The sequence below is a fragment of the Setaria viridis genome, chromosome 7 (assembly GCF_005286985.2).
Source record: "Setaria viridis chromosome 7, Setaria_viridis_v4.0, whole genome shotgun sequence".
Classification (NCBI taxonomy): Eukaryota; Viridiplantae; Streptophyta; class Magnoliopsida; order Poales; family Poaceae; genus Setaria; species Setaria viridis.
The window spans coordinates 30,954,454-30,969,652 of NC_048269.2; the positions used below are offsets into that span (position 1 = coordinate 30,954,454).

Consider the following 15,199-nt stretch of genomic DNA (forward strand, 5'->3'; position numbering starts at 1 on the left):
GCCCATTGTCGCAACGACGATAATTCAGACTAACCGCCTTGTAACCTATCCTGACTAGGGATGCAAATGTTGAAACAAAAGTAAGGAGTTCTGTTGATCTTTCGTGTTTCTTCCTACAATCTATGGTTCAAATTACAACATAAATTTTTCTCTAGTTTATATATCATTTAATCTTTCTCATTTTTGTGTTTTAGTGTTGGGTTGGGCGGAGCTGCGGAAGACGAATTAACTGGCCGTGCCTGCGTGACAAAATTGATGGATGGGAGTGTGAGGTACTGGGGCATTCAGTTGGTGTGGATTGCCTTGCCTGGTGATCGTGAGTGGCATCGTGGTGTCTCATCCATGACATGATCCCACAGTGCGCTCAGCTGATCAAATGGATCAATCACAGTAATACATGCGGCCTATGATCCAGCCGGAATAAAATTACGCCATTAATCATTTTCTTGTGCTTGCACTGTTTTCATTTCAGAGTGCACTAGCTTTGGCACCCCTTGTCCTTGTTTTTTTTCTAAACATTCTATAATGTCCTTGAGCAGGCAGCAAACGACATTTTTCCTTGCCATTGCAAATCTCATCAATAGTAAAGTTGCCATCATATTTGGACCAGGTCTCACAATGTTATAGAAACATCAATTCATACCTAGATTGAGAGTTTTTTTTTTCCTAGGAACGATTTCAGTTCCGCAGATGGGAGATGAAGGAAGCAGCTTCTGTGTTTATGTGCACGTGAAAAGAAGGGAAGATATCAAGATAGCTCATTCTCACATGTTATTAATAATATAAAATTATAAATCATTCTAGTGTCCTTTCTTTCTTGCTCGCTCCTTACAAATAGATGATTCTGACCGTGGTTAATAAATGAACCAGCTGGGAACGGTAGCTATATATGTCCACTACTCCACTACATGATGGTGGTTCAGGTGAAACATATCTTTATGCCCCTCCCTCCTTGCACGCATTGTTATAAATATATAGATATATATACACGAAACGTATCTGGTGCAAACCATCTACCCCGAGCAACCTTGGAAACTATGAATTAAGGTCACAAGATGCTAATCCAATGGATAAGGTTAGTGGTAGGATGATTTTGCAGTTAAGCCCCCTGCCTGCCGGCCACTTTTGGTGATATGTATAAGCTTCTGAGTTTATTTCCACAACAAACTGTTTCAGTTCGGTCGGGTCAGGTGGAAGATCTCCATTTTAGGCTGCACCTCTGTATGAAGGATAGATTGCGTATAATTGGCTGTGAAGATAGAGTAGGCATGGGAGGTAGCAGGTTATCCAGCAGGTCCGAGTCGCGGATTCTTCGCCCATGGCACCGAGGCACCGAAGGTGACATCTTGATTGCCTGCTTCAGCCCCGCAACTTGGTGAACGTTGTGTCGCTGTGAACTGTGATGCTGTCCACCAGCTGGTTGCTGAAGCCTTCACCTACAAACATCCATAGAAGATATCAGTCTGAATATCACGATCACCTTGTCTGGCTGGAGCAGAGATGATAATTTAATGATGTTTCGGAAGACAAACTCAATCCCAGAGTGTCGCACATCCAAGCAGCAAAAGATAATGACGTTCGTTTGTTTTTTGTTACAGTAGAGTTAAGCGTTCTTGAAAACACTCGTAGTTTACGTAGATGTGTTGGCAACCCCAAGTCCCCAACACTTCCCCTGCAAATGCTCCTCATAAAGATCGCAAGACTGCAAGAGGGCATCACAGGAACATGTTGTGATCTGTAGATTCAACTTTTCCCCGCATCTTGTATTCAATGTTAATTGCTAGGCCGATTTTTCTTAATCAACTGCTCAGCATGCAGATTGCCAGAGAGGAGCACCTCAATCATGCCTGTAATTTATTGACTGACATTGAACGTCAGCACGGGTTTGAAGTGTGTGATAAATGTCGAAGCTAAGGGTGGTTCGAGCTAGCGCATGCTATCTGAAAACTGTGACAAGTATCAGTCGTTATATATAGGAGGAAACTGTTGAAGGAGCAGGATGGAGGATCCGTTGGTCCAGGGTTTTCGTGTGAAAAATGATCTGCACCTGCATGAGGAGAAAGCAGGCATGGGACTGGGAGGTAGCAGGACATCAACTAGCCTGCCAAGAAGAAGTATGGTGCATGGCAGGCAAGGCGAGACTGCAGCCAGTTCATCCCTCCGCTCGTAGCACCTAGGGCAGCCACCTAGTTGACCATATCTCACCACATGATGAATCAGATCAGCGGAACCCCGGATCGGTTATCTACGGAAACAACCACTTTTATCCCTTGCTTTTGTTACATTTGGTGGTGACTCATCTGTATATGTGCCGATCCTTTGCGTGATTGACCAAAGTTTTCTTTTATAGATTTTTCTCAAAATTTCCTCTCTCTCTTTTTTTTAAAATTACCTGAAGCACCTCTGCGTGCTGATGCCCATAATGTGCTCCACTCATGGTCATGGAGTTAATCACAATATAAATGGTTCATCATTCTCTTGCATACTAGTATTTGGTTTTTTAGAGAGCACGTGGCCCTTAAGGGAAAGTGCACATGTGCTTGGTCAGAAGATGAATTTTTTTCACTCAGACAGAAAGTTTGGAAGCAGCTGCAGGGGAGAAGCATCATTCCGCCCTGCCATTGCCTTCTTGGTCATCACTATCCTTGCGTACGTCAATGATGTCCACCAGACCAGCGAACAACGTGCCGGCCAACGTCGTGAATGTGCTAGACCTTGGGCCCTCACGTGGTTGAGACGGTGAAAGAAACGTAAATCCGATTGATGCATAACTTAAACCACTTGGATAATGGCGAAACAATGTAACACCTAGATCCTGAATGCCTCGATCGCAGCCCTAGCTAAACTAGCTAGTACTAATTCCTACCATGCATGCGTGTGTAGCGAGGAAATAAAACTGGAAAAGACCCATGTGTGCGATTTGTAGCAGCCAGGTTGGCAGTACAATAAGCATGGGAGGTAACAGGATGTCCAACTGCTGTGCGCTGACAAAAACTTTTGCGTTGCGTGCTAGTTCATGGCATCTACTGTCATGGAAATCTTCAACAAGTTTGGATGGAAGTTTAAAAATAGGATTGAAGCTTGCTTGTTTGGACTCAGCTCTCACTTTTGTGGTGGCTAGTAGTCTCGATGCTACTTTATTTTTGTACCGACTTGTCGGTGTGTGTAGAGGTCGGAACTTACCAGAAACACTAGATCATCTACCTGGAGGCTGGAGCTGTTCTCAACAGTTTTCTGTTCGTCCGAGACTTTACGTCGCACCGCCGTCAAAACCAGCCAGCCGCGAAGCTTATGGACTGCATGTGTTGGGTTGGGTATCGCCGAAATTGACTGTCACCTTTGAACATGCATGGGCAGCGAAGCTGCAGCAGCCTCCAGGTCGTCAAAGATCGAAGGTGTTTAACCACGGTCAAGATGTGTTCAGGGCAAGGAAAAGACCTTAGAAGAAGTCATTTTAGAACCTTCGATTCGGACTAGGATCTTTGTTTTCGTGTCAAAGATCAAAGGTGTTGCATGTGCCATGTCGATCTGAACTAACCCAAACCCGGCACGGCCGCACCACTCTGCCTGAAGGCCCTCCGAAAAAAATGCAGACAGCAATATGTGAGCAAATCTGCATGCCCCACTGTCAGCTTCATAGGAACAAAAACGATTCATGAAGTTTTTCCACTTGCAGCAACAGAATTGACACCCGAAGATCCATGTACTACATCATGTAGCATCTTATTCTTGCTTAGTGTACTCCATGGCAGGAACACACAGTCAGCAGGGAGAGGAACAGAAGCTGAGAAGGGGAGAAATGGGGGTGACCCGCTTCGAGACTTGGCGTCTGCATCTCGCATCGTTTTGTGGGTGCTGGTGCGGTTCAGTTCAGCTTGGCCGATGGATGGGCAACAGTCGACTCTGGTGGCTTGCAGGCTAGGCTTGGGGTCAATGCCACGTGTGGTCATTTGAGCTGTGGAAATTTAAGATCATACTACTACGCTTTTATGTTAGAAAAAAGAAAGAGTAAGGATTTCATCGCATTTTAACCAACTGAAGCTGAAACTGTAGCATCTTTTCTCTATGGGCTGGAAGTTGAGAAAGGTACCACGTGAAGTAAATGATGTAATAGAAAAAAAACTTATTCTAACTAACCATGGCTAATATTGAACCTGGAAGGACAGCATATATACGTAGGAAGCCATGAGAGGGACAGAATGATGAAACAGATGAAATTTTATATGCGGTGCTCCCCTTATATTAATGACCTCTTCCGATCCCTTTTCCAAAGTTTCGGAAACAGAGATTGCGTAAGGATACCAATTTCCTATACTACCAATGTTTCTCCTCATAATTTGTGTCTTCAACACAAAGGTGAATAGGAACTGGAGGCAGCCGGACTTTGAATTTTTGAATGTGCATTACAAAAAGTATATCTATCGGAATATGGTATCCCATGAGGCCATGACGACCGTGAACTGCGTTGGTCTACAAAGTGGATAGCCTATTGCGTTGATATCTAGAGGAAAAGTGAGAAGGAATTTTGATTTCTGCTGGAGGAACAATTGTGTGGTCAGTTCAGTAGCCACTAGCCAGTGGATCAGTTCTAGTAGCAACATTAAAGCATGCTGATATTTTGGCTAAGCATCAAATTAATTTTCTATGAGTTCCATTTACTACAAATATCCCTTTCAAATCGACAACCTTGCGCCCCCCCCCCCCCCCCCCCCCCCCCCCCACACACACACACACAGACAGACACAGACACAAGACGTACGTTGACGGAGATAAGAAGGTACCGTGCAAAGCCACTCATGTCAGTATCAAAGTTGTAGGTCAGAACATATATAAAACATGAGAGGGATAAAATAGTACATGAAACGTAATAATCATATAACTTGCTTTCCTTGTAGAAATTTTTGGGAGCAAACTGAAAGGTACACGAAGTCCCTCAACTGCTTGTCTCTCATCGTTATAATCAGTGCCTGCCATACCGGGTGAATGGTACAATGCAATGCTGTAAGGAGTGTCGGAATAGGAATATGAGGTAGCAGGACATTAGTTTCTCTGGGATGTATCTCTGTAGACTCTAGGAGCACAGGCATCCGATGCTCATCAGTGAGAGGTGCCTAGATGGCTTGATGGGCTACCGTTAGCTGACTTCTGCTAGGTCCCAGTTATAGTCGTCTATCTGTAGGAGAGAAGGCAAAGAATTAGCTTCCCACGGTGGTACTGTTGTGCTGCCAGTTTAAGCTGTTGGTCCATCAGACCAGCGAGATCAAGCATGATGAAATAATTGACTAAGGCTAATCCTAATAGGATGTTTCAAATTTAATTTGAGCAGTGTTACAATGGTTGTAAGGCACTAGTGGGTACTTCCAAATACTTTTTCTTTAAATTTTTGCTGGCTATTGATATGAGGAAGGTAGTTAAAAAATCAAATTAAATTGGTACTGGTTCCACTATTTTTGGCACTTGATCTAACCGGTTTGGTACCTTTCTCTAGGTATCTCTGATACTATCTTTCCACCGTATGATTCCTTTGGATGGACGGCTCTTATTTTTTTTTCCAACAAATGTATGATTCTGATGGTGTTGTGTGAAGATAGAAGTCGCAAGGACTAGTTCCGGGCGGTGAAGGTCAAGGCATACAAAGCTTGGAGCGTTCATGAAAAGAGCCATTTGAAAGAGATGCATGCAAAGCCATCATTGAGGAACATGACGTACCAACATCCTATTTTCTTCAAATGTGGTAGTTAAATTGTACCATAGTGTAATTTCACACTATGATTGTTCATCTCCCTATAAATATGGGGGCATTGTAACTAAAAGAAAGTTGAACCTGAGTTGAGAAAATTGAAGAAGACCATCTCTTTAGCTTTCATAATTTTATTTCCTACATTTCCATTTCATATTACTTTGCTGCTTTGGTATCGGTGGTTTAGTTTCCAATCCTACCGGCTGTTGGCTTAGAGAGTGGGAAATCATTTCTTCTTCTTTTTTTTGAAAAAGTGTGAAACCATTCCTACACAACAAGATTAAACCATACTTTATTATTCCCAAAAAAATAGAAAACCAACTATGAAATCAGCTAAAGAATGACCAAATTGTCCTATGTCAATAGCTGGATGGTGTTCAGTGTCCGGTTTTGCAGTTTAGGGTTGAAAATCAAGCTACCGTGATAGTTGCAGGTAAATTAGACTCTTTTCCAAAATCAATGTCACCTCTGTATTTGATTTTTCTTTTCCAAGTATATTAGCTTGAGACAGACTTTTTGTTCAAACCTGATCTTGCAAATAGGACCTTACAATTATTATTGGAAGAACAATCTCAAGCTTCGAGACAAAGAAAGAAGCCCTATGTTTGAGTATTTACTTGACACATTTCTGAGCCGGTTGAAATATATCCATGATCTTACTTGTGGTGCTCTGCATGCTGATTCCCCATTTTGTTCTCAGATCGATTATCAACAATTTAATCACAAAACTAAGCACAGCCGATCGTCATAAACCTAACCCTGTTTAATTTGTCTTTGCTAGCATAGACAATGCGCGTCGCCTTCCTTTTGATTTCTTTTGAGGGGGCAGAGTGCATATGCATTGTCCTTTTTTTCATTTTTTTTCCTTTTAACTTTTACTCAAGAGGACGAGGTATACACCTTATGTAGTAAATGATGCAAAGGCCAAATTGTGAATTCTTGCCATGGTTAAGTAAGCCAGGAAAGCTATAAAATCTACGACAACGCATGAACATATATGTCCTGCTCCTACGACAAATCAAGATATATATGTGCAGACACACAAAAAAAAGGAACATAGATAAAAAGTTGTCACACCCGGTTTCTGGATAAAACCGAATGCATCGCATATGTGTGCCAGGATCCGTTTTCACACATATGTTGACGTCATCAGTGAATACATCAAAGACAGTGCTCAAAAACGTACATAAACTAGTAAGAACTTTATTACACTCAGCGTGATAGACACGAAGGTCTTTAATCGTTCACCGATAACTTAACACGCACGCACACACAGCGCAGCTTCTCCACAGGCTTGACTGGTGGACCGCCTGCCTAGAACTCCTCGAAGTCGTCGAAGAACTCCCCGTCATCACAAGCTTCTGAACAGCGTTTGGGCAAGGGTGAGTACACTTATGGTTGGTACTCAGCAGGTGGGGGAAACATGCAAGGCTCACAAGGAATGGCTCAAGGCTTTTAAGCGGTTAGCGTTTTAATTGGTCAAATTTTTATTAGCAGCACCTAATTACTAGATATAAGTTTATACCAACCCAATTAAGCATATAACATTAACATAACCCAAAGGTAAAGGTAACACAGATTAATCTCATCTTTAAGTTCAATTATCATGTGAGGGTCCAAGCCGCTCTTAACCGTGAGCACGGCTGATATATCAGTTTTCACTCTGCAGAGGTCGTACACTTTACCCACAACTCGTGGTCCCCCGTGTCGCCCGGGTTTGCAAAGCCCTTAAACACTTCCTTTGGTGAGTGGCTGGGGGATCCACTACGAAGCCTTTACAAAGACACGCAGATAACTGGTAGCCCGCTAGAGTTTCAGTAGCGATGCGGACCACAACCCGTTAATGAGACAGCACCTTAGCGAAGGCTACTGCTCCGGATCGTGCACCCAACACCTTCCCCCTCCTTGCCCTTTCGGTAAAGCCACCAGCTAACTACATGCCTAATTATTCGGCTAAGATCAGAGCCATATGATGTTGTGGTTGTACTGTTTTCTTGGGTGGTTCTCCATGTTCCGATTAAAACAAGTGTTCTTGCAATTAAACAGGTATAGCAACATAAATAAAGCATGATTAACATGTTTCATGATTAACACATTACCAACCCAATTTAAGCGACTAGCAAGTCTACCCAACATGATTAAACAGGTTTTCAAGGAATAAGGATTAAAACTAGGTAAGTCCTTAATAGGCATTCCCGTCAAATTTATGCACATACAAGAAATAAGTAAAGTGCTTAATCATGATATTATTGGGACAAAAAGAACATGCAGGGGGAGAAGGCCACTTGCCTTCCTCGGCAAACTGGGAGAACTCTTCTTCGAACGGTGGCTGCTCTTGGACTTGCTCCTCCGCGAACGTCACGTCGTCTACACGATCACACAAGGCAAACAAACAAAGAATAATTAAAACAGTACAACAAACATATGCAAAGGCTTACAACAAACTCCTAAATCTAACGTTCATGCAGAGACGATCGCGTGAGCGCGAGAATCGCTGAAATCGGATTTAAAACGAAGAAGATATGAGATAAACAAGTTTCAGGGGCTAAAACAGAATTAACTATATACTTCAGGGGCTAGCATGGAATTTTAGAAATATATACTGAACAGAACATGCAAAAATAGAGAAAGATAGGGTTAGATCTACAAAATGACATGGCTCGGGTTAAAGTAAAAGAATGCAGGAACTTCAGGGACTTCTCTGGAAAATTTACAAGACACAGGAATTAAGTAAAAGGAATAACAGAGAGTTCAGGGACTAGATCGCAAAAACTCCATCTTCTTCCTCCAACAGGCAACCAAGCACACAGGAGCATGGCCGACGGGGAGGGAGGTCTCGCCGGCGTGGGAGGGGGGGGCCTCGCCGGCGGCGAGCTCGCCGGCGCGCGGGCAGCGGCGCCTCGGTGGGGGAGAGGAGGGAGAGAGGGAAGGGAAGGGGAGGGCCTCACCGGAGAAGAACAGAAGCTTCACCGGTGACAGAACGGGCGACGGCGTGGCTTGGGCGGCGGCGCGGCAGTGCGAGAGAGTGGCGGGTGAGTAGCAAAACGGAAACGGAAACTCCGGGCGAGGTCGATGGCGACCTTTATAGGCCCCGGGGAGGAGCGGAAGGGGTTCCCGGGAGAGATCGAAGGTCGGCCGGCCATTAATGGCCTTCAAGCTTGTGCGGCCGTTTCCGGGGAGAGGAAAGGATGGGCGACGATTTGAGGCCGGGAGTGGGGGAGGGGAGTCGTCGCGAGTTCGTGGAGGGGCTCGGGAGGCCAAGGGACACCGGGAGGCGAGGGGGCCCCGGTTGGCGGCGCACCGGGGGCGCACGGCACCCGTGCGTGCGTCCCTGGAGCTTCTGGCGTCTGGAGGTAGAAGAAGCAGGCCGGCTGGGCCGATTTGGGCCGGTCGGTGGGGAAGAAAGGAGAGGGAGGTGGCAGCCCAAAGAGAAAAGGAGAGTTGGGCCGGCGCAAGAAAGAGAGGGGGAAAAAGAAAAATGGGCCGGCTGATAGAAAGGGCCCATTCGGTTGGGAGGGGGAGAGGGAAGGTGGCGGCCCAAGAGAAAAGAGAAGGGGAGATGGGCCTGCGCAAGGAAAAAGAGAGGGGGAAGGAGATGGGCCGGCGGATAGGCCCATCCGGCTTGAAGAAGGAAGGAAAGGAAGAGAGGAGGGATTTCGGCCCAAGGAGAGGAAAGAGAGGTGGAGGGTTTTTGAGAATTTAAATAGAGTTAAAGTTTTCAAAATTCAATTCAAATTCTTTTGAAATTCAAAAGCAAGCATTCAAACAAAAGCCAAAAGAAAAGAGAAAAGAAAAACTCTACCAAGCACTTATTGCTTCTAAAATTATTTCAAGTGCTCTTTAATTATTTAAAGACCGTAATTTAAATAAAGTAATTTATTTAATCCTTAGAGCACGAAAAACTAGACCGAGTTGCTTACATTATTTTCATGATGGAATTTTGGGTGTTACAAATCCTACCCCCCTTAAAGAGAATCTCGACCTCGAGATTCGGAGAGATTGGAAAACAACTGGGGAAACTCTTCAATAAGCTCATCTTCTCTTTCCCAGGTGGCCTCATCTTCGGAGTGGTGACTCCACTGTACTTTGCACATTTTGATCACTTTACTCCGAGTGACTCTCTGAGATGTTTCTAATATCTTGACAGGATACTCTGAGTAGGTCAAATCATCCTTCACATTAAGATCTTCCAGTGGTAGTTGTTCTTCGGGTACTCTAAGACACTTCTTTAACTGAGACACATGAAACACATCATGAACATCCGATAACTGAGCAGGTAGGTCTAACTGATATGCCACTTCTCCTTTTCTTTCCAGAATTTGGAACGGACCAATGTATCGGGGTGATAGTTTCCCTTTAACCTTGAATCGTCGAAGACCTCTCATAGGCGATACCTTAAGATACACATAATCTCCGACTTCAAACGTTAGTTCCCTTCTCCGAGTATCAGCATAACTCTTTTGTCGTGATTGTGCAGTCTTGAGATTATCTCGAATTATTTGAACTTGCCTTTCAGCTTCTTTAAGAACTTCTGGTCCAAAAACCTGACTTTCTCCTGTCTGACTCCAGTATAATGGTGTTCTACACTTTCTTCCGTATAACGCTTCGAACGGGGCCATCTTAAGACTAGCTTGATAACTGTTGTTATAAGAGAATTCTGCGTACGGCAAACTCTTATCCCAACTACCTCCATGCTTTAAAGCACAAGCTCTTAACATATCCTCTAAGATTTGATTGATTCTCTCAGTTTGACCGTCTGTTTGCGGATGATATGCGGAACTGAAATTAAGCTTTGTATCCATTGATTCATGCAACTTCTGCCAGAAACGTGATGTGAATTGAGTACCTCGATCAGATACTATTTTCTTCGGAACACCATGTAAACATACAATCCTTGACATATACAACTCCGCTAACTTAGCTCCATTATAGGTTGTCTTAACTGGTATGAAATGAGCAACTTTAGTCAATCTGTCCACAACAACCCATATAGAATCATAACCATCGCGAGTGCGAGGTAACCCAACAATGAAATCCATTCCGATCTCTTCCCATTTCCACTCTGGTACCTTCAGTGGTTGGAGTAAACCTGCTGGTCTTTGGTGCTCTGCTTTTACTCTTTGGCATACATCACACAAAGCAACGTGGGTTGCTACATCCCTTTTTAAACCATACCACCAATATTTCTCCTTCAAATCCTGATACATCTTAGTACTACCAGGGTGTATGGAATAAGCTGAATCATGTGCTTCCTTCAATATACGCTCACGAAGATGGTCGGCCTCCGGTACACAGATCCTTTTCCTGAACCAAATAGTCCCTTGATCATCTTCAGTGAAATCTGGGGCTTTTCCTAACCCAATTAGAGTCTTGATTTCCTTGATTTTAGCATCTGTCAATTGCCCTTTTCTTATCTCCTGTTCCAGTGTAGGCTCAATTTCCATAGTCACGGCTTCTGTATGTGTAACGATTCCTAAGTTGAGTCGCTCCATTTCCCAACATAACTCTTGAGATATCAACCGTGCTATAGTCATATTAGCTTGACCTTTTCGACTTAAAGCATCTGCTACGACATTTGCTTTGCCGGGATGATACTGAATATCCAAGTCATAGTCCTTGATCAACTCTAACCATCTGCGCTGCCTTAGATTAAGATCTCTCTGAGTGAAGATGTACTTTAGGCTTTTGTGGTCGGTGAATATCTGACACTTGTTCCCGATCATGTAATGTCTCCAAATTTTTAATGCATGCACAACAGCAGCTAATTCCAAGTCATGAGTCGGATAATTTTGCTCGTGCTTTCTCAGTTGTCTTGAAGCATAAGCCACTACTCGACCTTCTTGCATCAATACACATCCAAGTCCTTGACGCGAAGCATCACAATAAACATCGAAGCCTTTGTGTATATCCGGCATTATCAGTACAGGAGCTGTAGTCAATTTCTCCTTCAGTTCTTCAAAACTTGCTTGGCACTTGTCATCCCATTTAAACTCTTTTCCCTTTTCTAACAATGACGTGAGAGGTTTGACAATCTTTGAGAAACCTTCAATAAATCTGCGGTAATAACCTGCTAATCCAAGAAAACTTCTGATTTCGGACACATTCTTGGGCGGATTCCAATTCAGCACATCTTGAACTTTGCTTGGGTCTACTGTGATTCCTCCGTCAGTGATAACATGTCCAAGGAAGGAAACTTCCTTCAACCAAAACTCACACTTACTCAACTTGGCATATAGTTGATTCTCCCGAAGCTTCTGTAACACTAATCTTAAGTGCTCTTCATGCTCTTCTTCATTTCGAGAAAATACCAAGATATCATCGATGAACACTACCACAAACTTGTCTAGGTACTCCATAAACACCTTGTTCATCAAGTACATGAAGTATGCTGGCGCATTCGTCAATCCAAATGACATCACGGTATACTCATATAGGCCGTATCTGGATGTAAACGCTGTCTTGGGAATGTCCTCTGCTCGGATCTTCAACTGGTGATAACCTGATCGCAGATCAATTTTGGAAAATACTTTTGCTCCTCTCATCTGATCAAACAAATCTTCAATCCTAGGGAGTGGATACTTATTTTTAATGGTCACATCATTAAGAGCTCTATAATCCACACACATTCTTCTGGTGCCATCCTTTTTATCAACAAAAAGTACGGGTGCTCCCCAAGGCGAAGAGCTAGGTCGGATATACCCTTTACCTTTTAATTCTTCTATTTGTTTTTTTAACTCAACCAAGTCTTTAACATCCATTCTATAAGGTCTTTTAGATATGGGTGATGTGCCGGGTAAAAGATCAATAGAGAACTCAATATCTCGGTCAGGTGGCATACCTGGTAAATCTTCAGGAAAGACGTCGGGGTATTCACTTGCAACCTTGATATCTTCCAAGGACTTTCCTTTTATCTGATTCACTAAACACTTCTCTTCTGATGGGGCGGTAGCTGTAAACTCAATTCTATCTCCTTGAGGGCTAGTTAACAACACTGACCTCTTAGCACACAGAATAATTCCATCACATCCTTTTAACCAGTCCATTCCAAGAATTACATCAACACCATTGGACTTTAGAACCACTAGGTTAGCTAGGAAATCTATTCCCATGATTTTCAGATTGACTCGTGGGCATATTTGCCTAGTTTCCATATCACCTCCTGGTGAACTAACTAGCAAGGTTTTCTTCATAGAATGCTTAGGTATGTTATGCTTTACCACGAATTGATCAGTTATAAAGGAATGAGTTGCTCCAGAGTCAAATAAAACTGATGCAGGTTCAGAATTGACGAGGAACATACCGAAAACAACATCTGGAGCTTCCTGGGCCGTCTCAGCTGTCACATGGTTCACCCTACCACGCATGAAATTTTGTTGGCCCTTGTTGCCCTGAGAGTTTTGATTTCCATTGCGTGCTTGCGACTGCTGCTGTGACTTCTGACCATTAGTCTTCTGAGGGATCTGTGTGTTGTTCTTGGGACAGGCGTTGGCGTAATGTCCCACCTCACCACACTTGAAGCACCCATTGGGTCGAACTGGAGTTACTTGATTAGTGCGCGCTGGTGTTCCTGTGGCATGGTTGGCCCGGTTGTGCTGAGAATTTGAGTTGCGCTGGGCTTGTTGATTGAAACGTTGCGGCGGTTGAGCTGTGCGTTGAAACTGCTGATTCTGTTGATAACTCCCACCCTGTCCTCCTGAGCGGAACTGGGATCCCTGCGGTGAGTTGAAGCGGGGACGGGTGTTGCTACTAGATTGGCCTTGAGACTGAAATTTCCTCTTTTGTTCCCCGAGCTCCTTACGTTTACTTTCCAAACCAATGGCTTTGTCCAACAAAGTTTGGAAGTTAGGAAATGTGTGACTCTGCAGTTGATAATTGAGTGGCCCTATCAGACCATCCAGGAAACGTTCCTGCCGCTTCTCATCTGTGTCCACCTCATTGGGCGCGTAACGAGATAGCTGTGTGAACTTGTCCCGATACTCGCTAATTGTCATATTGCCTTGCTTTAAAGCTAGAAATTCCTTCTGCTTGAGCTTCATCACACCGGCTGGTATATGGTGTGTGCGAAAACTGTTTCTGAATTCTTCCCAAGTAATTGCATTGGCATTGGCATGGGCAGTAGTGTAAGCATCCCACCAGTCAGCTGCGGCTCCTTCCAAACGTCCCGCAGCGTACAAGACTTTCTCACGGTCATTGCACTGAGTAATATCCAGCTTCTTGTTAATGACCTTCAGCCAGTCATCGGCGTCCAACGGATCCACCGAGTGTGAGTAGGTAGGGGGGTGGTGGCTCATGAATTCCCTGTGCTTGTCCCTTGGTGCCTGAGGTGCTTGGGGTGGTTGCTGATTCTGTTGAGCTTGTAGATTCTGAACAGCTGTAGTGAGGTTCTGGAGCAGTTGCATCTGGGCAGCCAAAAATGGTTCCATTGTTGAAGGCGGTAGGGATGGTGCTTGATTCTGTTGGTTAACCACGTGAGCACGCCTCGTACTTGGAATATCTTGTCCTCCTCCTGACCTGGTGTTTACCATCTGAGTGTTAGAGGAATAAATCTTGTATAAGAAAGATGATTTGATAAGGTAGATAAAAGGAACAACGAACCAAGATTGAGACCCAAAGCTATTAACTTTATTTTATTAATTGATGCAGTTGTGGCCATCACTCCACAAAAACATCCCAGACATTACAAAGATCCAAAACAAGCATGTTTTCAACCAACAAACATTATTACATCGCACGTCCTCGCAGGAACGGTTCTATCGAAAGACACTGGTAGGCATCCTATAAGAAGGAAAAAAACCTAGTCTAGAAGACCGGTGACAGAACCAGACGTGCCATAGCGAAGCCTCTTGCGGGGTGGTGAAAGAGTAGGGTAGTAGGGCTCGGCTGCCTCCTCAGGTGGTTCCTGTCCTGCAAGCTGTGCCTCAAGCTGTGCGATCCTGGCGTGAGCGTCCTGCAGCTCCTCATGTGTCTTGGCAAGCTCTGCTGTAGCTCCGTCGAGGTCGGTGTTGAGAGCAGCGGTGACTCGAGCAAGGACGTTGATGCGGTCTTCTCCAGCTTCTCCCAACGGTACAGCTGTGTCCTCAGTACCACTGACTCGGCGAGGAAGGTGTCGATAGACGGTGGTGCTCAACTCCTCGCGGTGAGCGAAGCAGAGGGCTGACAGAGCTCTCCTGGCGGCGTCGCTGACGGCTGCGGCGTAGGTGGCGTGAGGCGTAGTGGAGTCGTGCGCCCTGTAAGTCTTCAAGCCTCTGGAAGTCGCCAAACGCTCCCTGATGTGGACCTGAGTGGAGTAGTAGTCATCCATGGTGGCGTGGGTGATACGGTGAGTGACGTACAGGGGCTTCACAGAGTTTCCCAGAGTCTCTAGTACTTCCCGGAGCAGTGTGGGAAAGTATCCAGGCTCATCATCTGAAGTCTGGTAGTCACAAACTGGTGTCACATCCTGCTGTCCACCATCTTCAT

General features: G+C 44.5%; 1 protein-coding gene across 1 annotated transcript; it reads right to left on the minus strand.

Moving 5' to 3' along the window:
• Nucleotides 1-1,359: 1,359 nt before the first annotated feature.
• Nucleotides 1,360-14,163, minus strand: LOC140223517 (uncharacterized). The gene is made up of 2 exons (XM_072295362.1): nt 12,579-14,163; nt 1,360-1,436 (listed from the first exon to the last, which is right to left on the minus strand). Exons 1-2 carry the CDS (start codon nt 14,161-14,163, stop codon nt 1,360-1,362), a joined length of 1,662 nt encoding a protein of 553 aa, XP_072151463.1.
• Nucleotides 14,164-15,199: the final 1,036 nt, after the last annotated feature.

What these genes read in the sequence shown, in the direction of transcription:
- LOC140223517 (XM_072295362.1), bottom strand. Translation starts at nt 14,163, where the DNA reads ATGGAACCATTTTTGGCTGCCCAGATGCAACTGCTCCAGAACCTCACT. An exon ending in CTTTCCTGAAGATTTACCAG is followed by an intron (nt 1,437 to 12,578) that starts GTATGCCACCTG and finishes GGATGTTTGTAG; the next exon opens with GTGAAGGCTTCAGCAACCAG.